The 27,670-nt window shown below is 49.7% G+C and overlaps 13 protein-coding genes across 13 annotated transcripts in view; 4 read left to right on the plus strand and 9 right to left on the minus strand.

The window, feature by feature from the left end:
• Positions 1-51: 51 nt before the first annotated feature.
• On the plus strand, positions 52-2,045 carry Pmar_PMAR012181 (Rho-associated protein kinase, putative; the record flags this gene model as incomplete). The annotated part of the gene is made up of 11 exons (XM_002787487.1): positions 52-105; positions 160-285; positions 329-403; positions 456-641; positions 689-796; positions 851-976; positions 1,032-1,214; positions 1,262-1,377; positions 1,427-1,544; positions 1,598-1,754; positions 1,807-2,045. 11 exons carry the CDS (start codon positions 52-54, stop codon positions 2,043-2,045), a joined length of 1,488 nt encoding a protein of 495 aa, XP_002787533.1.
• A 351-nt stretch (positions 2,046-2,396) lies between these two features.
• Pmar_PMAR012182 (hypothetical protein) lies at positions 2,397-4,351 on the minus strand (the record flags this gene model as incomplete). Its single annotated transcript, XM_002787488.1, has 4 exons — positions 2,397-2,665; positions 2,706-2,859; positions 2,912-3,079; positions 3,128-4,351. The coding sequence occupies 4 exons, from the start codon at positions 4,349-4,351 to the stop codon at positions 2,397-2,399; spliced, it is 1,815 nt and encodes a 604-aa protein (XP_002787534.1).
• Positions 4,352-4,564: 213 nt separating this feature from the next.
• Positions 4,565-4,743, minus strand: Pmar_PMAR012183 (hypothetical protein; the record flags this gene model as incomplete). Its single annotated transcript, XM_002787489.1, has 1 exon — positions 4,565-4,743. A coding segment is annotated over one exon (179 nt), but the record flags the coding sequence as incomplete, so codon positions are not given.
• A 1,077-nt stretch (positions 4,744-5,820) lies between these two features.
• On the minus strand, positions 5,821-7,201 carry Pmar_PMAR012184 (Exosome complex exonuclease RRP45, putative; the record flags this gene model as incomplete). The annotated part of the gene is made up of 8 exons (XM_002787490.1): positions 5,821-5,892; positions 5,945-6,064; positions 6,111-6,248; positions 6,294-6,437; positions 6,485-6,589; positions 6,639-6,723; positions 6,767-6,953; positions 7,000-7,201. The coding sequence occupies 8 exons, from the start codon at positions 7,199-7,201 to the stop codon at positions 5,821-5,823; spliced, it is 1,053 nt and encodes a 350-aa protein (XP_002787536.1).
• A 477-nt stretch (positions 7,202-7,678) lies between these two features.
• On the plus strand, positions 7,679-11,027 carry Pmar_PMAR012185 (hypothetical protein; the record flags this gene model as incomplete). Its single annotated transcript, XM_002787491.1, has 11 exons — positions 7,679-7,870; positions 7,924-8,029; positions 8,079-8,240; positions 8,292-8,398; positions 8,487-8,604; positions 8,759-8,820; positions 8,881-8,964; positions 9,011-9,093; positions 9,351-9,473; positions 9,529-9,745; positions 9,792-11,027. 11 exons carry the CDS (start codon positions 7,679-7,681, stop codon positions 11,025-11,027), a joined length of 2,490 nt encoding a protein of 829 aa, XP_002787537.1.
• A 1,484-nt stretch (positions 11,028-12,511) lies between these two features.
• On the minus strand, positions 12,512-13,177 carry Pmar_PMAR012186 (hypothetical protein; the record flags this gene model as incomplete). Its single annotated transcript, XM_002787492.1, has 5 exons — positions 12,512-12,583; positions 12,632-12,682; positions 12,782-12,838; positions 12,969-13,086; positions 13,140-13,177. 5 exons carry the CDS (start codon positions 13,175-13,177, stop codon positions 12,512-12,514), a joined length of 336 nt encoding a protein of 111 aa, XP_002787538.1.
• A 5,188-nt stretch (positions 13,178-18,365) lies between these two features.
• Positions 18,366-19,414, minus strand: Pmar_PMAR012187 (hypothetical protein). Its single transcript, XM_002787493.1, has 2 exons — positions 19,318-19,414; positions 18,366-19,030 (listed from the first exon to the last, which is right to left on the minus strand). Exons 1-2 carry the CDS (start codon positions 19,396-19,398, stop codon positions 18,578-18,580), a joined length of 534 nt encoding a protein of 177 aa, XP_002787539.1. The 5' UTR covers positions 19,399-19,414; the 3' UTR covers positions 18,366-18,577.
• An 88-nt stretch (positions 19,415-19,502) lies between these two features.
• On the minus strand, positions 19,503-21,207 carry Pmar_PMAR012188 (hypothetical protein; the record flags this gene model as incomplete). The annotated part of the gene is made up of 3 exons (XM_002787494.1): positions 19,503-20,745; positions 20,792-20,907; positions 20,956-21,207. The coding sequence occupies 3 exons, from the start codon at positions 21,205-21,207 to the stop codon at positions 19,503-19,505; spliced, it is 1,611 nt and encodes a 536-aa protein (XP_002787540.1).
• Positions 21,208-21,724: 517 nt separating this feature from the next.
• Positions 21,725-22,438, minus strand: Pmar_PMAR012189 (hypothetical protein; the record flags this gene model as incomplete). The annotated part of the gene is made up of 3 exons (XM_002787495.1): positions 21,725-21,862; positions 21,911-22,186; positions 22,280-22,438. 3 exons carry the CDS (start codon positions 22,436-22,438, stop codon positions 21,725-21,727), a joined length of 573 nt encoding a protein of 190 aa, XP_002787541.1.
• A 731-nt stretch (positions 22,439-23,169) lies between these two features.
• Pmar_PMAR012190 (conserved hypothetical protein) lies at positions 23,170-25,183 on the minus strand (the record flags this gene model as incomplete). Its single annotated transcript, XM_002787496.1, has 8 exons — positions 25,051-25,183; positions 24,820-24,986; positions 24,624-24,764; positions 24,440-24,571; positions 24,256-24,390; positions 24,023-24,205; positions 23,645-23,839; positions 23,170-23,592 (listed from the first exon to the last, which is right to left on the minus strand). The coding sequence occupies exons 1-8, from the start codon at positions 25,160-25,162 to the stop codon at positions 23,170-23,172; spliced, it is 1,488 nt and encodes a 495-aa protein (XP_002787542.1). The 5' UTR covers positions 25,163-25,183.
• An 887-nt stretch (positions 25,184-26,070) lies between these two features.
• Pmar_PMAR012191 (hypothetical protein) lies at positions 26,071-26,575 on the plus strand (the record flags this gene model as incomplete). Its single annotated transcript, XM_002787497.1, has 4 exons — positions 26,071-26,208; positions 26,256-26,317; positions 26,373-26,485; positions 26,535-26,575. 4 exons carry the CDS (start codon positions 26,071-26,073, stop codon positions 26,573-26,575), a joined length of 354 nt encoding a protein of 117 aa, XP_002787543.1.
• Positions 26,576-26,827: 252 nt separating this feature from the next.
• Pmar_PMAR012192 (hypothetical protein) lies at positions 26,828-27,111 on the plus strand (the record flags this gene model as incomplete). The annotated part of the gene is made up of 2 exons (XM_002787498.1): positions 26,828-26,965; positions 27,034-27,111. 2 exons carry the CDS (start codon positions 26,828-26,830, stop codon positions 27,109-27,111), a joined length of 216 nt encoding a protein of 71 aa, XP_002787544.1.
• Positions 27,112-27,596: 485 nt separating this feature from the next.
• Pmar_PMAR012193 (conserved hypothetical protein) overlaps positions 27,597-27,670 on the minus strand; it is a gene marked incomplete at both ends in the record, with an annotated part of 3,147 nt that continues 3,073 nt past the window's right edge. The window contains one exon of the mRNA XM_002787499.1: positions 27,597-27,670. This exon is cut by the window's right edge and continues 4 nt beyond it. Within this exon, the coding sequence (XP_002787545.1) occupies positions 27,597-27,670 (74 nt within the window).

The raw sequence follows: 27,670 nt of genomic DNA on the forward strand, positions 1-27,670 counted from the left end.
CGCTACCGCACCCGCGATTGCTGTAGGTGACTGAGAGAAGATGACACAGAGATGAGACTGAAAAGGCTCAGTGACGAGGAGAGGAAGGAGCTCATCAGGCTCGAGGTAGTCGCGTCGTCGGGTTGGTCGTTCATACTGGGCGTGCCGATCCTCCTGCAGGCCATGCGTGATGGGTCAGCGTATGAGCAGGAGCAATACGTCAACGAGAAAGGAGAGCTCATGAGGAGGCTGGAATCACTGAAGGAGCAAAATAAGAAGTCTTGTCTACCTTGCATCAATCACTCAGTAGTTGTCGTTGATTGGTAGATACAGTGATTCGATCACTCAGTTGGAGAGTAGCAATGAGAGGACACGGGAGAAGTACAATGGCAAAGCCGAGAGGTTCCGTGATATGGGAGATCAGGTACCTCACCTGAGCATGGCAGCAGTGGGTGCGGATGAGCAGCAGCCTGTAGGTCTTCCGTCTCATGGACCAGTTGAAGCTCCTACAACTCGAGCGGAAGAAGCGGGTCGAGTCGGTCTCCGAGAGGAGGAAGAGGGCGGAGCATTTGGAGGTTGCCAATGCTCAGTCGTTAGCCAAGATTGAGGTAGAGCGTGAGGCGCGGCAGGATGCAGAGGCAGCACTGAGGAAGGTCCAACAGGTTATACAAGATAGTGTTATGGGGAGGGGTAGGTGTGGTTGGTGAAGGTCCTCAGCCTCCTTCGTAAGAAGCAGAGATCTCTGGAGGAGACCTATACCATGGCGACCCGTGTTTGGGAGAAGACAGAGAGGGATGCAAGTCAGCTTTACGATAATGTGGGTTCACTGGAGGTCTGACTGGAGCCACTGTAGATATGCGTTTGCCCTCAGCTAAGAGCACTGACGACGCGTAACCAGTATCTCGTGAATCGGGTGGATGGGCAAGTAGATGACTCATCTACACTGAAGCAGCGTCTTGCTGAGATGCGGGAGGAGTTGCAGAAACTGCGACAAACGGTGTGCTCTGTGGAGGCGTCGGCAGAGGGAATGGGGGAGGCATTTCCCTGCTCAGGAGAAGGAGCTACAGGGTCAGCTATCGGTGAGTGACGATGCAGAGGCTGAGTTATCGGCCGAAGTGGCGAAGTTGAATGCCGAGATCGACTTCATCAAGCGGACGGATATGTTGGACGAGGATGGGAGATTGAGGCCTATCCAGATTAGAAGCGAGGACTCTGATCTGGTCGAGAGACTCCAGGTCCGCCCAAGCCTGAGAACTATGTTTAGAGCGATTGAGTTCAGCAGATAAACGAGTTCCTGTATCGAGCGCAGCAAGAGCCGAGGAAGGCAACAGCTCTGATCATAGAGAAATTGTCGCATCTTTTGGAGCTCATCCATGGTGCACAAGCTCAGGGCCATCAGTACCATGGAGGGGAGGAGGAGTGGTGATGTACACGTATTGTTGTACAGGTACCAGACTGATCTAGATCGCTCAAACGGTTATATGAAAAGCCTCCGTAATAAGAACAAAGAGTTACTCGAAGATGTTGTCGCACTAGAACGATTCCGCGGCGATATACTATTACAAGTCGGAACACGTCCTCAGAGCCGCATTAGACTAGGCAAAGGGCTCTTGAGTAGGTCATCCGCAATGCATTGGCATGCCCTGGCGGGAAGACGCCTGATCTATTGCTCGCTGGTTTGGGATATACCTTGGCTGACCTCAACGAGGTTATGCGCATGCTACGCGCCCTCGATACTGCCCAGCGAATTGAGACTATTGACTTGTGCAAGAATGGTAAGATGATTATTCCTGATTGTGTCTGCTTTTAATTGTCTCAATCGATCAGATCTCACTGATGAGGCTGTGCCTTTGCTGTGCGAAATGCTCAATATGCTCTCCTACCTACGGCTGTTGGACATATCAGAGAACTACTTTACCTCTGGTGGGATTGGCAAAGTTTCGGATTCTATGAAGGGGATGGAGGGCATAACGTCAGTGCTGGTCAATGATGAGATCATCACAGCGAATTCGGGTGTTCAGACTAGAGTCCAGGTCGGTGTCTATGGTGTGCTATGGGTAAAGTGAGTCGATCTAGGTGAGAACTGGTAAGCAAAGATCTTTGGACGACAAAGAGATGGAAGTCCGGGCAGCAATGGGCAGCGACAATTCCGGGCCTTCACACAAGGCCGAGGAGCTACTAAATGATGCCGATGTTTTCCTCGAGAGGCGAGATGGTAAACAAGAAGCAACCGCCAGAGCTCACGATCTTCCTACTGTAAAGCCTCCACTGCATAGTTACAATCACTTGTAATATTACTTCATCCAACTTCTTGCTGCTTTGATTTTATAGTAAGTGGCGGAAGAAGAAGGGACAGACACTCCGCATTTCAACTCGAGTATAGCAATTTTTATGGTCGGAAACAAGACCATGCGACATCAAGAAACATTCCGTGCATCGACCCGTTTCTGCCACTTGATCTGACTGATCTTTCGTGCATGTTCTTTCCTTCTCTCCTTCAACCGGGCCATACCCTCGGCAACGATCTCCCTGATATAGTGGACCTTTTCTGCATCTGTGCTCATACCCATCCATTGCTCCTTCGCCACTGGGCATATCTCAATACCCAGCCCTCGTAGTAGTAGATGTCTGTACTTGCTATTAGAAGTCAGCTCATTGTGGTCACTACCGCGGTAGAAGCATTGACCTGGGCAATATACCGAACAGGTCAGGAAGGTCTCCCTCACCTTTCAAAGGCTCTAGAGCGACGCATTGACGTACAGCCTGAAGCCTCTCATCCCCGTCTCTGTCTAATTTGGTCTGAGGAGTACCGTCGGAGGTCCGAACGAAATCCACTATGAAAGGCCCGACCGTTATGTTGAAATAAGTTCTATTGCAAACCTAAAAAGGCGGCATTCGAAGGCCAAGACCAGCCTGTTGACAGTGCACCGACCTGGCCGGCTACACGCCGGAGATCTTGTGTCCAGCTAGTGGGGGCAGCATCTCTGCTCAAGTCTGCTATCTCAGCATGCCTTATACGCAGTAGAGTCTGCTGGGCGGAGGGGCTCAGACTTGATATTGGGAAAGCTGAGTGGCCTATGCGGAAGGCGATTTCGAGACTCTGAGATCACAACAGATCGGCTCAATTGTCGGCCTTGGAATATCTCACTTTCAGTTGTACAAGACAATTCCTGTTCTGGTAGAGAGTTGCCTCAAACCTCCCGACCTGCGCTAGTAACACATCATAGGTTGCAGGCCGGCCGTAACAGAAGTAGCCTAGGCTGGCCAGAGCCCTGCATGCCTCCTCTAGGGGTATCTCCATGCAGTCCTGTGAGCCTACAGCGGCTTCCAAGCGCTTGAAGGCGGACTCGTCGAACATGTCCAACAGGAACAAATCATAACACAGTCGTAGTGGATCGACATCTGCTCTCTTTCGCCCCCTCAATACGGTGAGGAGGAGATCTTTGAAGAACACGCTACCCCGTGGCCGTAGCCGCAACTGAGCAAAACTACTGAGCATCTCAGCTTGACTGCTAATAGGCAACTTCAAACGCCACCTACGTCCGCTGTGCAGGAAAAGGTAGAGGAGATTGGGTGCGGCATTCACCATGGCGAAGGAGCGTATGAGGGATAGTCGTTGTTGAGGAGATATTCTTACAACATGCATGGCTAACTGGTCACAGACTGCTTCCAATGCCTGACCCCGCGACCGGAGCATACACAGAGCTTCGACCATCTGCACCATCCTTACACGAGACAGTTGCTCTACTCGGCCCTTCTGATCGAAATAACGATCCACGAGGTAGAGGCCAGCAGGAGAGGTGATGCCAATAGCCGCCAATGACCGCAGCATCGTCCATGCGTCTTGAGCCGAGACTTCTGTCAGAAACTTATCAGCGAATTGTTCCTTGCATAAAACAGTAACGATACTACGGGGTAGGGCATCGGGCGGAGGGCAGCCCCTCAAGTGCAGCCTAGCACATATTGTCAAGACCTTGAGGAGAGTGTGGACGTTGGCCAGCTCCGCTGTCTTTTTATTCTTGAGAGAGGCATTGTGGAGACCGTCCATGATAACCTGTGAGCATTGCTTAACCATATCTCCCACGTTCGAGTCCAATCGTTGAGCACTTGTGGCCAGTAGAGCAAGAGCCGCCACATAGTCTGAGGAGGAGTCCGTCGAGAGGTAGAGCTTGTGATGATAGTGCTGCAGTATGAGCCGCATATCGAGGGACGGCGGCCCTTGCATCCTAGGAAGGGCATCCTCTAGGACCTCATGTAGCCTATGGATGGGTATACGAGGCTGCTCGACCTCACCACCGCTGGCCGATCGGATATCATTGGCCAACTCTCGGACCAAGGACGTGTCCGACTCGACGGGAGAAGTTTTGTTCATTGCAGCTAGCCTCCGCCTACCAGCTCGGGAGAGCTGTGCTGGCACTGAGCTCATGAGGGGGAACTCTGACGGTGTATCCCTAGTGCAGACTATCAGCACAACAAAGTGAGGCACTCCACAGAAACAATTGCTATTCATGCACGGTCGTTACGGCCTCGTTGCTTGACCAGGCAGCAACTTGTATAGCGAACCATAGTGGCCGAGATAGAGCACCTCCTGGGCACAGGGAAGGGGCTGTCCAGGACCATGCAGGACGAAGGCTCTTGGGGCCCGGAAACCCGAGGCCCATTCCTTCAATTCACCCACCCATCCCGCTGCTACTTCCGGTGATGACCACGCCTGTCGAGGCGAGCGAGTGACGATAAGTGTTGGGGACTCGGGAGGGACGTACTCTACCAAGGAGGCCGCTGATACGATACTACCTGGCAGATTCCTCCGAGCCCTGGCACGATTCACAGGGTCTGTGCTGGTACCGTATACTCGGACAGAATCATCAGAGCACAGTTGACGAGATGCTGATTCTTCTACCAAACTACGCCATAGGTCATCAGAGCCCGGGAACGCTGATGGCCTGAGTGATGCTGCCTCAGAGTTCATCCCAGGATCAACACGTTGGGCCCATCGTCTTGCCTCAACTAGAAATATACCCCCGTCCTCGCAGTAGGGGTCGACAAGTACATCCCTCCCAGGAACGTAGCGTGCCCCGCAGAGTATCGCGGCTGCTACTGAGCTCCTCAAATGCCTACCAGGGCAACGCTTATCTTCGATTAAGAGGCCACCCTCTGCAGAATTGAGAGACTTCACTCCGTTACGGTAGCCGTAGTCGACCCAAAGGCCAATCCCAAACTCAGGCGGTGTGACGAAGAACAAAAAGTCAGGATGGTCCCTGAGGGGTCGAGGGACCGAACCAAACCCCTTATGGAAGTAGCACTGCAAACCATGGCGCACCGCTCGCTGCACCTCCGCATTCCTCATGCCAACCGTACTAGAGTAATCACCGTCAGCTAGTCTAACCCAAAAGGTAGAGTTGGGCCCAAATGACGGCAATACCTCTCGGAAGGGTACATCGTTCTTAACCCATCTATACAGGCTACTCCTATCCCGAGCCTTATGGCCCCCATCGTGACGTAGTAGGCCCAACACATTGTGAGCTAGCCGCGAACGATGCACTATCTTGAAGAGATCCTCCGCTGACTCAGTGGAGATAAAAACTCCCTCATACGCCTTCTGTGCCTTCTCTGTGGCCCTCACTACCGGCAAGCCCATATTCTCCAATTCAATGTATAATGCATCGATGAGGAACCGCGATGTCCGGACCAGTACTGCAGCGGCAGGAGGTATATCGCCGCACGAGGCTGGAATCATCAAGGCTCACGTGGAGAGCCAAACCTAGCATAGGCGTGTATCCGAAAGCCCCCACTGTGCACAACAAGTACTGCTATGATAGGAACAAACGATATTCGTTAACATCAGACGTTGGCCCGAGCCTTCTTGGGCTTGGGGGTATCACCACTATCATCGATAGCTCCACTGTCACCGCCCTAGAAAAGCGCGATACAGCGCAGGGACTATGAGTACCACACTCCCGCCTACTTCCCGCTGGACCTCAGGCTTCACTATTCCATCAGTGTTGATCGTCAACACCGTCTTGGTGTCGTACTTGTGATGAATATCCTTCTTGCGCTCCCCTCGTTGGGCGGTATCCTTCTCGAGCTGACACCATGACGAATAGCACAACTCAGATCAAGAGAGCTCGTACAGCATCAGCGATCATTTTATGAACTTCCTTGGCTCTTCCTGCGGCCGCATGTATGCAATTGATAACAGTGGGCAGCGGGCAGGAGGTGCCACCAGGCTTCAGCAGACTACACAGCTCACCGTACTGGTTAACAACAACCTGAGAGAGGAGTGGTACTGCCCGGTAAGATGTGGTAGTGCTTACAACCAGTAGGGCCCCACCGCTGAGCCGTTCTTCTAGAGAGGTGGGATCGGCTAGTACCGCCGAGGTGGTACCATCAGGGCTTTTGACCAGTGTGAACGTGAGTGGGAGGGGCATGTGATGGATCGACAGCGGCATTGGCTCCAGCTAATAGAGGACGGTACTAGGTCTGCCATATCGTGCCCTACTACTACCTCCTCCCGGACCACAGTAGACCCTTCCATCGTGGTGACCTCTGACCTCCGGTAATGCATCAGTGCTGCCACGCTAGCTGTTGCTGCTGCATCGCCGACGTTACCCTATGACTATCAATGATAGGGGAAAGACAGTCTCCCTCCCTAGGCTCACAGCATCAGTGAAGACATGTACATCCAAGCGAACACTCCACACTCTACTGCCACCAGCGATACATAATGCTTCCACATCGACAGCCCTGACAAACACTCGTCACCAGCCGGCCCTACCAACAGTACTACTTGGAGCCTTTGAGCATCCTCTCCAGTTGGTTACATAATGATACAGCCTCGGGTGTTTGAGCCGTTCCGGGCAGCCCTGCGGAGTCCCCAGAGGGAAGTGTGGCACTGCTGACTACTGCACCATAATCCACACTGACGAACAGTTTACCCTCGTTGGGCCTCTCTGGTGGGGGCGTGATCACTTCTCCTGAGCCCACAGTGTCCTATGGCAGTTCCTAGCTCAGTCCTACTACCTGTCACCACCGCCCTAACCCAAGTGCTGCCAACACGACACTCACACTGGCCTAGTGCTGGCCCTAACCGAAGCTTCATACGTCGACAGTCGAGCAGCGTCCGTCCATCAGCCCTCAGCCCAACAGTGGAGGTGCTCTTCTCACTGGCCTCGGGGAATATTGCCGAGTAGGCAAACGCCTCGTCCGATAACGTCAGCGACATAGAGGAAGATGTAGTTGGCTGTTGTTGGAGTGTACGGCACGCTGCTGCATCGCTCCGCTGTATTGATTGTCTTTTTTTGCGCTGAAGGTTCTCTTCAAATGGTCACCACCGATTAGTGTTGCAGAATGGTGGTTAAATCGTGTACTCACTTGTCTTGATGCCGATAGTAGCCGATGAGTAAATCTATGCTATCGAAATTGATATAGGCAGACGATAAGACTTTGATGTTTCAATACACTAGCCGGTCCAACCTTTCACACACTAATAGGTTTCAGCGCGGCAATATGGTAGAATTGGAGATGTGTTAGGGCTGGAGTGGTAGAGTCGTTTTCTCAGCGCTTTGTTACAGAGAAAGGAGGCGCTTGTGTTAGGCAGTAGTTGTTGCTGGCCTCGCCCCTCCCTACTACGGCCTACCCACCACTACTGCTCCTCAACCTTAACTACCACTTCTACCAACACTAGCATATCATCATCATTATGGCTGAAGGTCTCGCCGACGGTGGCGTTGAATGGTTCAGCTACAATCGGGAAGTGTACAACTTCAATCGGACCATGCGGCAGAAGAACCTCTATCAGCACCAGAAGCAGCGAGTTATGGCAGTAGTGCTGTATCGGGAGGATCTTAGAGATCTATTCGGCCTGACAATAGGAAAGATGGATTGCTATATGGTAGTGAATACCCTACGTATTACTCTCTCTATCGCCACCTTTGCCACTGTTAGCTGGTGAGTACTCTACTGGTTGGCTTCTGCACGGAGATGTTCTACAAAGGAAGAACACCACTCCTGGCGCCGAATTGGTTGTTCTGGCCCTGGTCAATCACGTTGGGTGAGTCCTTCAATAGGTCTCCTTATCTTTGACATGTACTCACTCTCAGGTTCCGCATTTTTCTATTTCTTTCTCTCCATCTGGCTCGCCCTGCATGCCTCTATATCGGCTCAGACCTACTCGGTGAGGTCTCTAACCCAATGGTTACGTCTCCCCGTCGCGAGTGCCATGGAAATCTCTGAGGGTTCAGCTAGGCTGGAAGACTTCGAAGGTCTGCCTTGGATCACTTCATCATCATCATCCGTTACCCCTTCCCATACAGGTTCTGGCGTTGGGGGATGGTTTCGTGTCCCCGTGGTCACCGAATATGCGCGGGAGAGTAACCTCAAGATCCCCGGTCTCAAACATAAGGAGGTTAAAGGGAAGAATGTAATAGGGTTGGATGGTATCAGCCGTTCATCGCATCGTCCATTGACTTGAGTTCCGCCACCAGAGTTGGTTAAGTCGTCCATTTCAGGAGATAAGAGATCTAACCACCGAATGGGATACATTCAAGCAGCACTTTGCCTTATTCAACCAGCTGCATAGGAAATGGCAGGGTCATGAGGCTTATGCTAGAGTGTGTATGTGTATGGGTAGTATTACTACTGCTAATAAGAGCTTTCCTTACAGCTCACCTAATAGGTACTCTACAGTTTCTCTACGCACTAGCATACTTTGCCTTGCTCTACTGGGGTTACTTCTGGCACAATCCCCTTGCCGCATACGTTATAGTAACGTTATGTTCAGTGGCGGCTTTGCTCAATGCTAAGATGAACTTAACCCTCAGTTTCACAGAATTCTGCATTATGGTAGAACTTGGATCTTCGCCATACCATAATTTTCGCAATTCTTCTTCATCCTTCCCCCAGGCGTTCCTCACTGCCGTGCCGCCCTTCCTCTATTGCGCTGCAGTCCTCTGTGAATATGTATGGGGTAACAGTTTCAACGTTGAGGTACTAGCATAGTCCATGGACCCCATACAGCAGCTTTCCCCTGTAGCTGCCTCAAGTCAATGAGCGACCGGCCCTCATATTCGCCCTATCGGCTCATATCATGGGCCTCTTCTATGAGACGTTCTTTGTGTAAGTTGAATGCATCTTCCCTCACAGTTTACTCCCCCCACCCTTTCTTCGCATTTCCCTACGTCCAGTGTGGGAACATATGTATATGGTCAACTACATGTGTTGGTGACAATATGAAAATTCTGAGGAAATTTCGGAAAATTTTGTGTTGGCTTATGTACACATTTGTGTATTAACTCCTGTTATTAGTGCGGAAACTCCTGAGCTTAGCTGAGCAAACATACATTCCTTCAACACTGCCTACGTCTCCTTGTAAGGTACTTGACCATGGCCGACAAGAACGGCCTCCCCGTGAAGTTCTCTACAGTGTGGTGTATAGATGTGCTAGGCTTCGGTCTGGAGACTATAAAGGAAGTCCACGAGCCTGTGGCGGAACCGAAGTAGTGCATGTCTTACTTTCCAATGTACTTTCCAATTTTAACGTGTTTCCCTCAGGATTATCAACTCTTCGGGGTTGCCTGGTTTCACTGAGGAGGGCCCTATCAATGACTGGGGAGTGCACAAGCCTACTGGGCAGCAGGACGAGGCCAAGGCAGGAGAGTACCACCCTGACATTTCCAAGGATCTCAAATTCGCCTGCAGTAAGGCTGAGAGGGATATGCAGAAGATCTTCAGGCATTGGGCGAAAGAGGATCATCTGCTATCAGATTCGGTAGGTCTAGCCAGGCTGATCCACTGTGATTCAGAGCATGTCTTAGGAGCGAAAAGAATTGACTAAACTGAAGGTGAGGTTTGAAAAGGATAGAAAAAAATTGGCCCAGCTGTTGGACGAGGAGCGAGGGAAGGGAGATGCCACGCCGGGCACTCCATTCAACCCCACTGGAGGGTGGATAAGACTGGGGTACAGGACCGATGCTGGGGAGAACCTTCCGTACTACCTCAATGTGGAAACCGGCGAGATCAAGTGGGACTCCCCTACTATGGATCCGGGCATATATGATTACAAGGAGACCACTAAGTCTGTGGAGTCCCAGTTGAGACAGTTCGAACTGAAGTCTAAGGCCCTGCTGGACCAGCAGAGAGCGGCCATTCAGGCAGCTACTGATGCTAGTCACCGGGAGAAGGTTAGAGTACCATACCTTCTCTTCCGCTTCGGTAGTGTTGTGATAATGGCGGCTTGGCTGTTTGCCATTGCTGAGACCAGCGCTGAGGTGTCCTTGAAATACGACCCTTCATTTAATGAGAGGAATGTCCATGAACGTAGATTGGCGGTAGCTACTAATGGCGGTGAATCTGCTGGCCCCTTTGAGATCACGTATGCAGCGCAGGAAGGGCTAAAGGTCCCTGAGCATTTCGTATGGTACACCCCTCGTAAGATTGGATGTAGTATTGGTAACGGCAAGACTCTGGTGGCGGACTTTCACTCGCTGCGCGAAGTATACCCCTCCGGCCCTGCTGTATCGGCGTCACCGTTGAAGTGCGCCGTGGCGACTGAGTACGGCAGACATAAGGAGATCAAGGATGTTGTTGTTGTCAGAGGGGATGAGGTCTATGTCCTGCTCGACGATAATCAACTATACTCGTGTGCCACTGGAGAGTCTCTTCTCCAAGGCTGGGGCCTGCCAGTGGGAGTAGCTCCCATCGCGGCAGTCGCTGCGAAGGGGGAAGCCGAATTTGCTCTGGTGTCGACTGGTGATGGTAAGCTGTATGTGGGCTCTCCCTCTACTGGTAGATGGAGATCAGTAACACGACCTATCACTGGTACCTACAAGGGCTGTACATCTATCCAGGAGACCTCTGCTGGGGACCTTGTACTCCTGATGCCTGAGGAACGCCTGATGCACGTTTTCAATTCTCGAGGGCTATTTGTGGGGGCCCGACCTATCCCTCGTGGTTACCTCTCTGGTTGTGGTGATCAGCTGTTGGTTCAGTCTGACGCATCAGCACGCTTGTCTATTCTTAGAGGTTTGCGGATAACCCCATCGCCAATGTAGGACAGTCGGTGATCGGATGGGGCTCAGCAGTGAGCTGCAGCGTTCGCTTGCTACGTTATATCGGCGCTAATGATGAAACCATTGTTGTTATATTCATTTGCATCATTGCAACGTACGTCTTCCTTTAGCAGGATCTCTGTGATTTCAGAGGAAGGACAAAATTGTAGTACCTCATCAATATTTGTATTTCGCGGCGATATTCACAGAATTACCAAAACTTGTGTTCATCAGTTGGAAAAAAATCCCTGACTTGCTGACAATGACCGTCACAATTCACATACTCATTACGAATGTGGCGTGAATCCCGTTTCGTTACATTTGCAGTCGCAAAAATGATGGAGACGATTTGGCACATTGGCACCCACTGCCCCAGCTACAGGGGCGAGGGTACCAATCGACAACTAAAAGCTGTCCTTCCCCCTTAGGGTGTTCTATGATAGTATCAAACCCACCGCCCTGAATGGTCTGGCCTTTACTATCGACAGCAAGGTATTGCGTAACTGCTACCGAACAGAATGCAATGCAATCCCAGTAGAAACAGCCACGATCTGCATGCCAGTAGTAGTAGTAGTAGTAGTAGTAGTAGTAGTAGTAGTAGTAGTAGGAGGAGGAGGAGGAGGAGGAGGAGGAGGAGACATCCTCTCTCGGAAGGTAAGGGACTCCCTTAAAGGGAGAAATACCAGACAAACCACGATCAGAACCTGAAACTAGCGGTGTGCTACTTGTAGTGCCGACTGCGGCGCCACGTGCTAGTGTGCCTCACTGAGCAGGTATGATGGGTCTCAGTCCAACTTTTTACTTAATGGTGGTCTATGAGCGGCCTAATCAGACTTCGTCGACAGCGTTCTACTTGAGATATCATCCGCGATGCCTGGCATCGGATGCCACGTGCTAGTGAGCTCGACAGAATAACTATGATGGGTTTCAGTCTAAGGTTTCGATGCGAGTGATCGACTTGGACTCACTTAGTTGTATGCTACTTGGGGTGACCCCTGCGGCGCCACGTGCTAGTGTGCTCGACGGAGTGACTATGATAGGTGTAAGTCGAATTTTTTGATCCAAGTGGCCTAAATAGGCTCACTTTAGAAGCCATTGTATCGAACACTTGAGCCAGTCAGACCCACCGTATGCGAGTGCCCAGGTTGTCGTCAGCTAAGAACACGCATCATTTTTGACAAGGAGTTATCTTTTATTTTACCCTCGCAATAATTGACTATACTCTAAGATATAAGATAGCCGTACCCGGGCTACTCAGAAATGATGCTACTATGACACGTAAAAGCCACGGGTGAGAAAATAGCAATCCCATCAGCGTATCCACTTGCAATGTTAGTATTGCACGAAAATGACGAGATGCCCTGAGATGAACTATGAAATCATATGGCACAAATTGAGTTAATATAATTGCAATGTTATTGGTTCAATATCATAGGGATTATCCGTGTAAGATCTTACCAAGTTCAACGGATTATCCGTGTAGCATCTTACCAAGTTCCCAAACCCCCTAGTCCTTCGTCTTCCGCAGCCTCATCCTCCACCATCTGCTCTTCTGCAACCTAAATCAAAGAACGCATTCCTACAAATGACAAGACATCCCGTCGCACTCGAGCAGCCAAGTTGTTAGCGTTAGGACCGAGTTGCGTATGACCTCCATTCTAAAAGGGAAACTCCCCGAATAGATGGTGGGTGTGAGTTATAACCTCTCGTCTACCAACCAAGGCCTGAACAACTTCTCAATACCAGAGTGATACTACAGTCTCACTAACCTGGCCTCCTCCTTGTCCTAGCTGCTGCTGGATACCAGCCATAGCCTAAGCAGGTGATCAACATTAGGAAGCTATATTGCTCCCATACCGGTTGCCCCCTTGTTCCATTTGTCCGTTCTGCTCCCGAGCGTTAGCCTGAGGAATGCTACAACAGAAAGGCGGAATGCTGAAATACCTGCTGTTGTTCATTGTTGCTAGCCTGTTCCTGTTGTGGAAGTTGCTGTTGTTGACGAGCTTCGTGCTGTTGACCTCCTCGTTGTTGGCCATTAGCAGGGGGTGGTTCCCCTTGATATCTAAAGTGAAATGAAGAAAGACTGACTTGTGGAGTAGCTATGATGATTAATACCTTTGTGCCTTGATGATGTTAATTGTTTGCAGCGGCATATTGGAAGGAAACAGCCGAACAAGATGAGATCTCGGGGGCTTGATGCCAGTGTCACCTTCTCCGTGAGCAGACTTGGACCAAACCACCAAGCTCCAACCACCGTCGTGGTTTACTCTACTCACGACATGATCAGCGATATCGGAGACAGACAAGGCCTCGACCATTGTGGATTCAAGGGATACCTGCAATTAACGAAGTAATTAGAATAAGCAGAATGTTCAAACCTACCGTTCTGATGTTATTCGTGGCTACCAGTTCTGTCGTCAAACTACTGTTGATGGACAATTCACTATCCACATCCAACGTTTCCACTCCCAATCGCATCACCCAAGAAGAAATACGAGGGGCAGCAATACAAAGGCATCGAATACCATAAAGACCGTCACAAAGTTTACCACCACATGTGTCCAGTACGAGCCCAAACTTGGTGATCTCGATAGTACCACCAATGATCACACCAAAGGAATAACGAGCAGTAGTCTCGGAGGGGAGGGGGCGGGGGATATTAGCGCCAGTGTACGGCATAAGCCTATCATCAGTCTGAAGCAACCTGGTAGAATCCTTTGCCAGGGGCCCTGGCACAGAGTCCCTTCGCCATAGGGTTGACAGAGCGTGATGATATCACCCAATTTTATAGAGCGCACCCGAAACAAGACGACACTAACCAGAAACAATCTCTGGTTCGTGAAATCAGGGAGTGAGCAGAATTAATTCCTCACTTTTCGAAACAATAGAGCGTATTTGACCCTATTTCCTTGACTGCGAGAGCAGAAGAAATTGCCCTCTCATCAATGAGCCCACAAGAATAACCAGAGTTGATTCTTTGTCTATGAGATCGAAGAGTAACCAATGATAATCTACTGTTTATGAAATCAGAGAGAGATATCGGAAAGGGTTTTTATCTATGACTCAAGAAAAGGATGAATATGATTCCGTATTCATCGAGCAAGGATAGAATAGCCAAAATTAATCCCCAATTTATCGAGACAGGAGAAAATGATCAGAAGTACTCGTGAACGCTTCTCACAAACCAGAACTAAGTCATCAAAAAGGAACCCTCCTTGCGCAATCGCCAGGAGTACCCTCTAATGTACCTTTAATAAATAATCAGAAGCCGTTTGTGTCCTTGTTATCAGCGAAAAAGTCTCACCACTACGGAGACAACCCATCATTGATGGGCCATCAATAGGTAACGATCATACAAAGCTTCAGACTGAAGTTTCTTGACTGAAGCCTTCAGTCAAGAAACTTCGTTGGGCACCACCTTCAGTACTGCCTCCTGCGCCGTACCGAGGACGACTGATGCGCAATTTTGTACCAGATGAACCACTCTTGATGTGTAGAAGGTAAGCGTGCAAAACCTTCTTACTGGTGCTGTCACTGGTAGTAGCCCTTCCACAACCAATGAGGGGTACTTCATGTAGACTGATAACTTTCATCCTCTGTATTGGAAGTGACGCAGTAACTTCTGTACCAGATAAGATCGACATACGAAATATGTGACTAACTTGAGCAAGAGAAACTAGAGCACATTAACACGCGCAGTGGAATGGGGTCGCACACATTGTGACACCTCATGTACTAACGATTGATGATGTCGACTCTACCCTAAGATGCTGCTGCAAAAACGACTTGTTGTAGTTGGTAGTGTAGTTCTACTGCTGGCTGATAGCCGTCTCGAATGACGGAGCAAGTTTGGCTGAGAGAATAAGTGGGAATACGGTAGGGCAATAAAAGCCCGATCAACTGAGTAGGTTGCCAAGAGTGAACACAACTACAATGCAAGCTGAAAAGGGTTATATGCGACAAGTTACGGAGCCTCGGCCGGCCACGCTAGACGGGGATCCTCGGCCTCGGCACAGGCCCAAGGAAGAAGTCAATGAGCAACAGAATGATTATTGATTCAATGTTCGAATCGGCCGATGGGGCGCGCGCAGCTATTTGTGTTGAATAACGTCTCACGCTCAGAAGCCTGAGTGGAATGCCCTCTTGACGGATTCTGCTTTCACACCTGCGGAACTGCGCCGACTACAGACGCCAGATCAATCACAGTGCACGATCACGAGCGTCCTCCCCAAGACTAGAAAATTCCACACCCTTAGACAGCGCTACTTTGCGGTTGAGCTAAGTATAACAATCAAATCCAGTGATATATGCTAGCAAACCCCATGGCCTGAAATGCGCCGTACAGGGTTCTAATTGAGGAACTCAATGTTAATCATATTCCCGAATCTGCTGTGAGTCTAACGAGTCTTAACGAGTGTAATCAGCACTTCACATCCGAGGCATTGAATCAATGCCATTGATAATTAAGTCTTAGTAGTAACAGAGGAAAAATTTCCGGGTTACTATAAGACTCTACTACCAGCAGCACCCAGTAGGAGCAGTGCTCAACGGATAACAATGTCAGGAGCTAAAAACCAGCGGAACCTCGCAGATGGTTGCAAGACAGTTAGAATAACAAGGAATGATAGTCAGCATCACAAGCTGTACAAAATAGACAACAGCGAAGCTTAAGCTGATATCAGCTTAAGCTCAAGAGCTGATATTCGTTATGACGGATATAGATCGAATGAACATGTGTTGTTAGTTATGTGTCATTATTCATTGCAGTACTTCCCTTCATTAGTTCCGTTTACGATGCCAAAACGCGGTTACTACAACAACAACCGCTACAGCAACAACAATTACAACAACAACAATCATCAATACAGAAGATCCCGGCAGTTAAAGTGGAGAAGATGTGGAAGACAGGACGAAGCCCAACATGGACTCGATGAGTACATGTTGATGGCTTTGGCCGAAAACAACCGCACCTTGCTTCGCGAAGTAAATTGGATGCAACAATCATCAATACAGAAGATCCCGGCAGTTTAAGTGGAGAAGATGTGGAAGACAGGACGAAGCCCAACATGGACGGAATGAGTCCATGTTGATGGCTTTGGCCGGATACAACCGCACCTTGCTTTGCGAAGTAAATTGGATGCAAGGTAAGTCAATAATTTCCTCTCATCAACATGATATTTCTCTTTTCCAGGTGCTTCTACTACCTCTAATCCGGCTGCTACTACTACTACCGCTACCACCAGTCCCACTACTACTACCAGTCCCACTACGACTACTACTACGGCTCTGGCTACGACTACGAGTCCAACTACTACTACTACTACTACTATTACTGATCTAACTACTATAAGCCCGACTACTACTACTGCTCCGATTACTACTAGCTCTACTACTAGTGGTCCAAGTACTACTACCACTACTGCTAGTACCAGTGCTAAAAGACACGCTTCTTCCTAGTTCCTCTCTTGCACAGTGCAAGTTGCACTTACGTTTTTGAGTATTGCGTTAGTTACTGACTGGGATTGGCTTAGTCACATTCTCGAGAGAATGACCTCAATTTCAGAGGCACTACGGGAAACTAAACGGATGAACCCAGAGTTATAGCAACAGAAAAGAGATAAGAGATCGAAATTCGTTGGTTATCACCGAGCCCCGAGTGCACCATCGGAATTTCGAACCCTTGATTGAGCACCTCAATTGGCGGTTAGCAACTTCCGTCATCGTTTCACGTTCCACCTTGCACTCCACTACGTACCAGGAGGCCCTATTGGACGACCCCAGGTTTTCACTGTAATCGACAGGAGTCTACGCTTGCGCCGTACGTGATCGTTGAGCATGTGCTGCAGAAGGCTTTCTACTTCTCTCTGAGGGATTTCCGATGAGAATCTGGTAGCCTCTCCGAGATTAGAATCCACGACCTTCTGGTAGCCAGTACCACCGTTAGCACTGCATGAATTAGTGAGTTAACCAGTGGAGCCGTTCTGCAGAACTGTTCAGAACAATGATAGGCTATATCATATAGCATGAAATGTTGTTCAGCTAAAGAGTTGAGTCAAAAGAATCCCTGGTCTGTCTCTAGTCTACCACTAGTAAGAAGTGGTAGAAAGAATACACTGCCCATAATCGAACCAGGATCGTCCAAGTGATCATCTTTATTCTTAACCACCAGAGCAAATATTCTACTGAAATATGAAATGTGTTAAAGCCTCTGTTGCTCGGCATTGCGGAGCGAGCAAACCGAGCGGAGCATATACCGCAACAACAGGCACTTTCGCGTTGTACGGGCATGCGTGCGTGCAGAATTATTCTGGCTTAACTACGAAGCATGGGAGGCTATCAGATAGATCAAACGACTCCTCTATATGCAGAGGTGTTGGGAAAAATCGGAAAACTAGATCATGCGAACAACTCGAAGAGATATGCACGAAAAGCTTTAACGATGGAAAAATGTCCTACCCGGAGATCGAACCGGGGACCTATGTAGAATTCATTGATTGAGTCCTTGGACGTGGATTCATTGAGCTCCGCCCCCTCGTCACGAAGACCTAGTTAAGTACCTACTATTAGTCCCAAAACTCAGTAACCAGTGTTCCTATTCGGTCTTGTAGCAATTTTCACTGTATCGCCCACATCCGAAGCCTGCTTCAAGTGCTGAACCTAATGTAACACTAAAAAAGTAATGAGAGAATATGGAAATATACTCTACTTCAAATCGAACCCGGATTACTGGCAAGACATTCTACTCCACTAGCTATTACACCGAACGCCCTACATGGAATTAAAGTGTGTGCTAGAGTCGCCGGTTGTTTGGACCTACCGTACCTACCGTTATTGCCGCACCAGGACCTACAAGAGACTCTTCCTACCCACTGCTGCAGCATTGATCGCTATATCACCCGTATTCGAAACCTACCCCGAGTACTGAGACCAACGGTAACTCATGCCTCTACCAGGAGTCGAACCTGGAACCCCCGAACAGACGCGCGCGACCTTAACTTACTAGACTAACCCGACCAGCAGTCCGACTGCTGGTGCTACTCCTGTCCATCCAACCTGGCCAGTATCATCGGGTGGATCAAAAGGCTGATAACTTTTATACAATTTATAAACTAAAAAAATAAGATCGTCATTGTACTCAGCTCGCCGAGTGGAGTCGATTGGTACCAGTTTCAGGCCGATACCATGACTAGTTATCGAAATCGATGTCTCGTTCCGACATTTTTGGAGAGAGATGAATTGGTATTAGATGCGCGGCTGGAGCCCCTACCCCACCGCGCCGGGTGTGGCGGCGGCGGAGCGAAACAAAATGGTTGTGACCACGACTGAACGCAACAGCTCCCGGCGAGAGGCAGGCTTCCTCCTCTGCAATTGAAGTCTCATTGAGGGTGAAAATAATAGTACGATTAATGTGCTCTGTACATGGCAATGGGTATTATTATACATAGAACGGTTAGGCTGTGGAGAGCGTTCAGGAAAGTAGCTGTAGAGGCAGTGAACAGATGAAAACATCTAATTGTGAAAGGATGCAAGTGATGATGAGGAAAAGGAGAATCCTAGAAGGTACTCTGAGCTTGACCAGACTCGGTCTTCCACTCCTCCAAGTCTTTCCAGTTTCCACCCCATGTACCAAAGTAATGCCATCGACGATCCTTGTTATAGTCACAGAACCACCACTTCCCTCGCTCCTCATACCACTTGTAGTTCCAGCTTGCGTCCTCATCGAAGGTGTCACTTCGGGCATCACAATCATCATCACCATCATCGCTATTACTGTAGCCTCCCTCTGTGGGGGCACTGCCACCAACCCCATTAGTCGTGGAGGAATCGTCTCCAAGTATTCCGGCAGCGGCGGAGCGAAGCAAGTTGACAATCACCGGGTTAACACTTATCTCGCCAGGCCGATGCGGCTGCCGACAGAAGGGGCACATCAAGCGCCCAAAACCCCGGGTCTCCCCTAAGGAGGCTATGCATTCAGCACAGAGGTTATGGCCACACACGCCCAGTACCTGACAATGCAGAGATACTCATAGGACACCTTACATCAGGACGTCTTTGTAGGTCAAAGACGCCCTGATGTGAGGTGTTCTATGGAATAGGTCCCAGATCGTAAAAAACAGATTAGAAGCTTGAGAATCACCAAACCTTAATGGAGGATTTTTCGTATCACGTGGTTCTCTAGGCTTCGTCACTGACGAAACCTCGAGAACCACGTCGCCCAAGGAAGGAGACCCTATTTCACCATGCTGGCAGGGGAGAAGGAAGAGGCCGCATCTTCTACTCACTACGAACCTACCTTAGGTACATGGTTTTGAAGGTCGAAGTTGGTCGAGCAGTACTCGCAAAGTAAATCGCTATCGTAATAGGAGTCCGACATTCCCTACAATACTACTGACAGCACCAACATGAGGATCTCCATCACAGCGACAACGCAACGGCTGACAACAGACGGGCAAAGCATCCCAGTCGGCATGGAAATGGTCATGTATGCTCGGGTAGGCCGAGACTTTTCAAGTGTCCTATGCTAAGTAAGAGCCTCTCCTCTTCCCCCTTCAGCTCCCCTGCCCTGTGATAATCCTCTAGAGCCACAGCCCTTCCCTTCTCCTCTCGAACAGCCAACAGCCTCTCCTCCTCCCATGTAAGCCTCTTGCTCAGGCCCTTCACCTCCTCATTCAGCCTGTCAAGGTCCGCCTTAGCACCCTCTACAGCCACGTGTTCCATCAGTGCCGCCACGTCCGTTCCATAACTTATGTTATACCCACGCTCAGTCGTCTCCAGCTCAGGGCTGTGTTGCAGCCACAACACTATGTCCCTCAGCGGTTCCTCCTCATCCTCACCAAGACAAAGGGCCAGGAAGGTTATAACCTCATTAGCCTTCACGCGACTAGAGTGTTGCCTCAACACGATGGCCTGTGTGATCGGTAGCAGACCGACTAGAGTCTCGGGCACGACATCCAGAATATCGTCATGGCTAATATCATCCTCCTCCAGCCCCTCCCCTACTGCCTCTTCTGATACCTCCACCACTGTTCTGATGACCCCAAGGGGCCCTTCCAGCAGTGCTCTTCCTTCCAACCCCAAGCTTGCATCATAGGCCTCACTGTGGGATAGCATGGCGAGCACCAAAGGCGTACATTCCCGATAGTTCCACAGGAGAAGAGCAGCCACCCCTTCTGACAACAACCCAGCTATCTCCTCCCCCCTGGGCCGACCGTTAGCTGCAGCCTTTATGCTCTTCCGTAGAGCCTCCTCGAGCTTCTCGGCAGTGAAGGCCGGTATACTGTAGAGGTAAGGGCAGACATTGCAGATGGACGCCGCCAGGGCCATCGAGGCATCGGGCATGTAGGGCATGAACCGGAGTGAGGCCACTACTAGTACGTCCAACAGGGACCCCCCTTCGAATGGGGCCAACGATATCATCCCCCCCTCACTCAGCCTCCTAGCATGAATCTTGCTGAACTCGCATTTCCTCAACGCTACGACACTCCCTCTATCCTCAGTTATGATGACCAATAACCCCACCAGCGCAGGAAGCAGCGTCCTATACCCCTCCGAGGGGGACCCCTCTAGCAGCGCATCTGCCACCTTCCGAGGGATCCGACTCTCGTCATGCCCTTCCTCCTCTTCGCCAGCCTCAGCTAGTGCCTTCACAATGCGGTTGATGAGTCCTACGACGGGCAAGAACAACCTCGCGGGCGATGGTGAGGCATTCCCCTGCTCCAACCTAACGATCGAAGCCAGCCCAGACCATCCAGCATCCAAATGCTCACCCGTCCGGAGGCCCCCGTGGCTGCCTAGTATAAGGGAATACTCCACGGTAGAAGCCCTCGCACTGCGACAGTAGCAGCCACGATAAGACCACTGCCTCCGAGGAAAAGGTGCATGCCTGAAGAGCTGAAAAATACCACCCCATGGACGGTGCCCATCCTATCACCTCTGATGCCTTCCATAGCGAGGCGCCATCGCCCTGGCCAGCTATGACCTCGTCTTCGCTCTCCAAGGCTGCTAGAAGGGCTGTCCATAGATCCTCCCCCCTCGTCGGATCAACAGCCAGTACCTCATTCATGGCCCTTACCAGAGGAGCCACCCTCGGCCCACCAAAGCGGCGAGCCTCCCCGAGCTGAGGACTGTACGAGACAAGCCCATCGGCAGCTTCACCATCATCATCAGTAGGGCCCGTGTCCATGAGGACAAGAGCTACCCGTGTCACCATTGCCGCGACCTCCCCTATAGCACACTCCCTTCCTTCCGCCGCAACAGCGGTATGATTATCCACTAGAAGGGTGAGGAAACAATGAGCAAAGCGTCCCAGGACGACTCCGCTTCCTTCCCCGGCGGGACTCTCCAGTGGACAACAATGAAGGGATATTAGCAGGAAGCTACGACAGAGGGACATCAACAGGCTTGCAACGTCTCCTTCATAGTCTTCAATGAGATCGGGTGTCCCCAGGGGCCAGGCAACCGCACTGAAGATGGCACTCCTCACCAGTGTTGGAAGAATATATGTTTGCTTTCCTCAGCTGAGCTCAGGGGTCTCGTCACTCATCATAGGGTCCATATACGAAATGGGGTAGAAGTGTAGATAAACCAGCAAGAACCTCCCAAAACTTTCTCAGAATTCTCATATTGTCACCGACACATGTAGTCGATTATGTGCATATTTTCCCGAGCTGCTCCTCACAGCTACACCCGCCCCCTCCCTACTACTTAGGGTCCTCTCCAGAAAGTTCCACCAGCCCCTCACTAGTCATCACATTCAGGATCGCCATCAGAGCCTGGCTGACCATGCCGGGGGCCATCCTCTCTGGTCTCGAACACACAAGGACGACGAGAAGTGTCGCCTGAGGACCACCAACCCCTTCTCTCTGCAGTGGCTACGCTCCCATTACGAAGCCACCAATCCTATCTAGGACCTCCATCTCTGCCAAGCCCTCTACCTTCCATACCCCATCTAGGGCCTCGATGCATCGCCGGATAGCAGCATGGAGGGTCTCTAGGAGGGCAGGCATGAGTCTATACCATAGCAGCGACAGAGCCCCACCATCGTCCGCCCTAGCGATGGCCTGCCGCAGCGTGTGTGTTGCTGGAGGGTATTGCCTGATGGTACCACTGAAGTCGCTGAGGGAGGTGAAGATGATCTCTACAGTGGAGGCGGGGATGCTGTCCTAAAAAGCGACTTCAACGCTCCCGAAGACAGCCCCCGTGTAGTGTTGACAGACCAAATACTACCAACACTGCGGCCTCCTACACAGTAGTACCATGGTTGTTCCGAGCTCTCGAGCTCCCAATATGAAGCTACTGAGGACCCTAAAGGCCTCCTCTGTCCGCTGCCTCAACAAGCCATCATTTTCCTTGTCATCCCCCTCATCGGATACAGCATCTACCTGCCTGCCTTGACCAAAGAGAAGACTCAACATATTCAGGTAAACACTGAGCCGAGTAGAGTAACATGGTCCAGAACCCAACAAAGGGAGGATAGGGCGTGATTAAACTCCCAACGGCGACAAGGTAAAACCATCTAGGCAATCTCGTCGAACATGACTACTAAGTTCTCTTCCAATCTCCATCTCCTGCACAGTAGAACTACTAGCTGTTGTTCGCTCCTCGCCAACCATCATCAGACCATGGAGTCAATGCTTCCAAACTACTGTCACGACACGACACTTGTTATTACACATCACGAATTATAATCCCAAACTCAGAGGCAATGTGTTTGTTTCACTTTACTTTCTCAAGAATCATGATCAACTCCAGAACCCAGTTCTCACAACCTACCAGCATCACCGAGGTAAAGGCTCAATCAAAAGTAACGATGCATTTATCATTTTCCAGACTTCCCCAGTATCCTCACAAAACTCGACTAAATACACATTATTGCGTAGAGAAACTGCGTCCCAATAACGTGTCGTCACGACACAAAGATTTAGGGAGGACCAGAAGAATATTAAGACACAAGTAACTGACGAGACCGCCTGGCCGCCTTCCCTCAGACGTAGAGGGAGGCCAGCATTCATCAACATGAATAGGTAAACCGAGAGCAATTGCAGTAGTAGTGGTAGTAACAACAGCACGTACAACAGAGTTTATATATTATATAAATACTAGGAACAAATCGGATTGTTGTTGTTGTTGCACTGACAATAAGTGCTTACAGCTGAACATCGGTAATACCAAGACGCTTGCCCAGGTCCAAGAGCTCTTCACGGTAATAGCCTTCGAACTTATCATAATCTGTCACCACGTTGGGATCAACAGTAGTGTTGAAGTAAAACTGGCCATTATATGACATCACAATCACTTGCTCCACAAGTGTGAGGAATATAGGATAGATAGCCTCTATCTGCTTGCCGCCAATACAGCACGGCTGGGTAGGACCAGGAACATTAGAGAAGATAGCAGTGTGTCTTGAGTAGATGGCTCGAGTAGCCTCTTGAGCCTTTCTCAGAGGATACAACGGCATAAGTTTGTTGCTGATGAAATTAGACGTGGTAGAATCCAACGACTTCTTAAGACGATTCATCGCGCCATCAGTTTCCTCTAGTCGCGCCAGGGGACCATCAGCTCGAATAGCCTGACGAAGCAACACAGATAACTGTTATGATAACAAGAACATCATCCCTTACTTTGCTCAGGTCCGCACTGGCGAACGACCAGTTGTTGCCCAGTCTATCTCCCTCAGGTGGGGGGTTGGGACCAAAATCAATTGGAGCCCCAACGGGTATAAGGATCCTCATAATGGTGTTGTTATCAACAGCAGCACTACCATATCTCCGCATAGCGCCAACCATAGCACCCAATAGCACATCGTTAACAGTAATCTAAGCGATAACTAGTAAACAATACTAATGATATATTAAATTTGAATATAATAAATTATGTATTATAAACTAATGATAAAAACTTTATTAGGAACTTAACCAATACGATATTATGACCTTTATTGTCTATATTACAACATACCACTCCCCACTCAAGTGCATCCAAGTGCAACGAAGGCTTACCTTGCCAGGCGCCTTATTTTTGATGGCCTTCACGTAATCAACAGAGAAAGGCTTGAAACAAATCGACTTGCGGTCGCCGCTGTACTTCATATCGCCGGATCGATGAGAGAGAGGAGCGTTGAACCCAAAGGAGGTCTCGAGAGGCAGACTACCCTCGCGCATGTTCGAGACGAATGAACGGACCTGTTGAGAGAGCGGATGAAGGCAATTGCCAAACTCAACGGTTGTATTACCCATTCCAGACAGTAAAGAATGTTGAAGAAGAACTTCTTGATAGGACCGAAAACTACCGGCTTTTTAGCCTTGTAGTTGACGAAGGTGACAGGCTCTCCATCGGGAGTAGTCGCAACCTTGTCTAGCAGTTGAACCTTGAACACTCAGTATTCTACCGAGGCATCAGCATCCAAGAGAGCTTACCAAAGTGAGGCCGTCCGCCACTGTGTGGTGGCATCGGAAAACAACACAGTTCTTCTGTTGAGCTCCTACAGCAGCTGGTAGGAAATGTACTTGCCATAAAGGCTTATCACTGGGTAAATCCTCGTTGATTATCTACACCCAAAAGTTCCTTCAAAAGCACTACAGATACACGACTAGTCCTCACCTTGTCGACTTCAGTGTCCAACTCTTGACGGTCCTTAACAGGATCATGAGTGAAGACATGGTCGGCCAAGTCAACATCAACCATCTTCCAACCATGGCACTTCACATCGGGCACAGCCGAGAAGCGGACGAATGAGAGCAACTGAACAAGATAGAGAGAGATTAGTGGATACCTCTACTGACCCTCAGGCACTTACATTCTCCTTCACAAGCTTCTCAACAGCGCTGTCGTCCGGAAGATCGGCCTTGAAAAAGACTTCACAGTTGATGACGTTACAGGCCGGCCTTATGTTGGACTCCTTTGGGAAACAATCACTCATGTACATGTGCTCCTCCATCCACGACAAACCCCTAATACCAGAACCTAGGAACAACAACGTATGATGATACTTCTCAACCTAGAAAGGGGTATATCGGTGTTAGCCTACTATTTCCTTCTTTCGAACGAGTCAACCTGTTATGAAGTATCCTGCCCAGTACGAGGGCCAGCAGAGTGACTACAGTAGCTGCAAGCAGGAAGGAATAATCGTCGAATACCATAGGTGAGCAGCGGGCGTTTACAAATCTACCAGCGATAAAATTTTCGGCCCGCACAGTTTCGATAACTGTTGATAACATGCTCACTGTTTACCGATTATACCATACCCAAAATGTCCTCGACCATCACAGAGTATCTTCAGCTGGTCTCATCACAGGAAGTTTAGCCTAAGCCATGATCTTGCTAGCCTGACTTAGCGATTAAACACGAGAAAAATTCTCCGAAGTCTATTAAACTTCGCGCACTTTCATCACAAGTAAGATTTTCGTTTCAAGGTTCGCTTATACATGCGAAGTTCTCCATTAGCACTTCGCAGCTCTCCTGTCTTTGGATGGCCCGCAGGGATGTAAGCCAGAGTAGGATTACCACTGGGGTGGCCGATACTATACCGGAGCCGAAGGGTTATACTAGGATCAGGCCGATGAAGCTCCTTCCTGGTCGAGCTGGGCTTAGTACTTTTATGACTCATATAATAGCAATGATCACCAGATGTACTATTAGAGCGGGCGTGGCCGTTGGGGATAGGCATACCTCTGCGGGTAGCGGTGCATATTATCCTTATCTAGCCGTATAATAGTTCGTGGAAAAGATGTGAGAAATATTAATACTATTAATATTCAATATTTTTATCCTATTAATTTAATAGGATTTCTTACCTCTCTCGTAACTCGACGGACCATGCTATACAAATGGTAGGTAGTACTGGAATTACGTCAATACCTGCTTCGTCCGCTGAGGGATCTTAATATATCACATACACGTAGTGGTGGCTCTATTCAAAGCACACACGCCCTCTCTTCTCGACTGAGTTGTAGCCGATCACGTAGTACGTTTCCTCCTACCATTGCTGTCCCATATAGCCCTAATCTGGTCGAACAGTTGAGTTTCTTCTTTTTTCTCCCGCTTTTCTATGATAACCGTGTCGGTTCAAGTACCCCAAGGGGCTACTGGTGGCAGCACCATCCAAATCATCGATCCTACATCCGGCAGACCATTCCAGGTCCAAGTCCCAGCCGGCCTAAATCCAGGGGACACCTTCAATGTCGATGTACTACAATCATTTCCTCACACAATACTACCATCGTCACTCCTCAGCTTGGGCCGACCATCGTACAAGGCAAGCCTGTTAGTGGTCCTGATCAAGGCTACGGTGGGCCGTAATAACAACCACTACTGCTGTATAGCACGAGGTCACTCTGTCTCAACTTGCAGGCACCATTCGACCCAGGCCCCTCCCCAAACTGTCATCATCAACAGTGGCCCTGCCCAGAGCCCAAGCGCCGCAGATGCCGCTGGCTCTGCCGCTTGCTGTGCATGGTGTGCAAGTAGGATACCACTAAGCCGCTTAGTAGCTCTCCAGCGATCCTTTGTCAGGTATGCTAGCATGCTGTGCCCTCGGTCAGGCATGTGGCTAGTCCCATTCGATTCCATTCGATTGCTGCTGTCGTCACCCCATAGCCGGCAACGACTCCCCCGTCATTATAGATTTTCTGTTCACTAAATTCTAGAGTAGCACTGTCTACATCCCCGTACGTGTGCTTTCCTTCATTCAACTCGTTCCGATCTAGTCACTCCTTTGTCGGGTTTGCTATTCTACCGAGAACAACTCCGGACCTTCTGGCTTAGTTTTGGCAGTTACTTGGTAGCATTTGGTTGATATCCTTATAATGGCAATCTTAACAGTCCAAGTGCCACAGGGGGCTACTGGTGGTAGCACTCTACAGATTACGGATCCCGCCACTGGAAGGCCGATGCAGGTCCAGGTGCCGGCCGGTCTTAGACCCGGTGACACATTTAATGTAGAGGTAATGCTAATAGTAGTAGCGGTACTTGCAGTCGCCATTGCAGCAGTGTTCAATGTAGCATCCCTCAGGTTTCACCAGCAGTAGTGACTGCTCAACCGTACAACAACAGTGGCTATGGAGGCTATGATTCTTATGGGAACTCGTGAACATCTATTCTTAGCCACAATGTGAAAAACAATCACACCCTCAGATACCAGCACCCGCCTCATCAAACTGTCATTATCACAGACAGTAGTTGTCCACCGTCCGACGACAATGGTCAGGGAGCAGCACAAGCCGCCAGCTGTTGTCTTTGTCTTACTAGTAGGTCGTCTTACCTTCTGTTCTCCCTTATGCCTTTGCCTCTCAGCTATGCTCTCCTGTTGCCTCCTGGGACAGGCCATCGGATGAGCCAGTCTTATCATAAGGGATTTGCAAAGTCAAATTCAGGCGACCTCATCGCCGCTCCCACTTTCTCTACAGTTCCTGTCGAAAATACACTTCTCTGAAGGCGACAGAATTCTGTACATGCCTATTCTACTGAGCTACAGTCATCACGCAACGCGTTGTTCCTCTCTAGTGTAATCAGCTGTTTCTCTCACACACTGTTGCTCTAGCGTTACCAACAATGACAACACAAGGTCACATTCAGTCAGTCTTCGGGGTGGTTAAGTTGGAGCTTCGAAAATAGGGAGGGGGTAGCTCGAAGGTTCTTGAACGGGTGGT

Source organism: Perkinsus marinus (assembly GCF_000006405.1).
Source record: "Perkinsus marinus ATCC 50983 genomic scaffold scf_1104296929354, whole genome shotgun sequence".
NCBI classification, from domain to species: domain Eukaryota; phylum Perkinsozoa; order Perkinsida; family Perkinsidae; genus Perkinsus; species Perkinsus marinus.

Bases quoted from the DNA above. Each gene is read 5' to 3' on its own strand.
- Pmar_PMAR012187 (XM_002787493.1), bottom strand. From the start codon at position 19,398: ATGTCGGACTCCTATTACGATAGCGATTTACTTTGCGAGTACTGCTCG. The intron at 19,031-19,317 runs GTAGGTTCGTAG...CTGCATTGTCAG, and splicing joins TTCAAAACCATGTACCTAAG to GTACTGGGCGTGTGTGGCCA.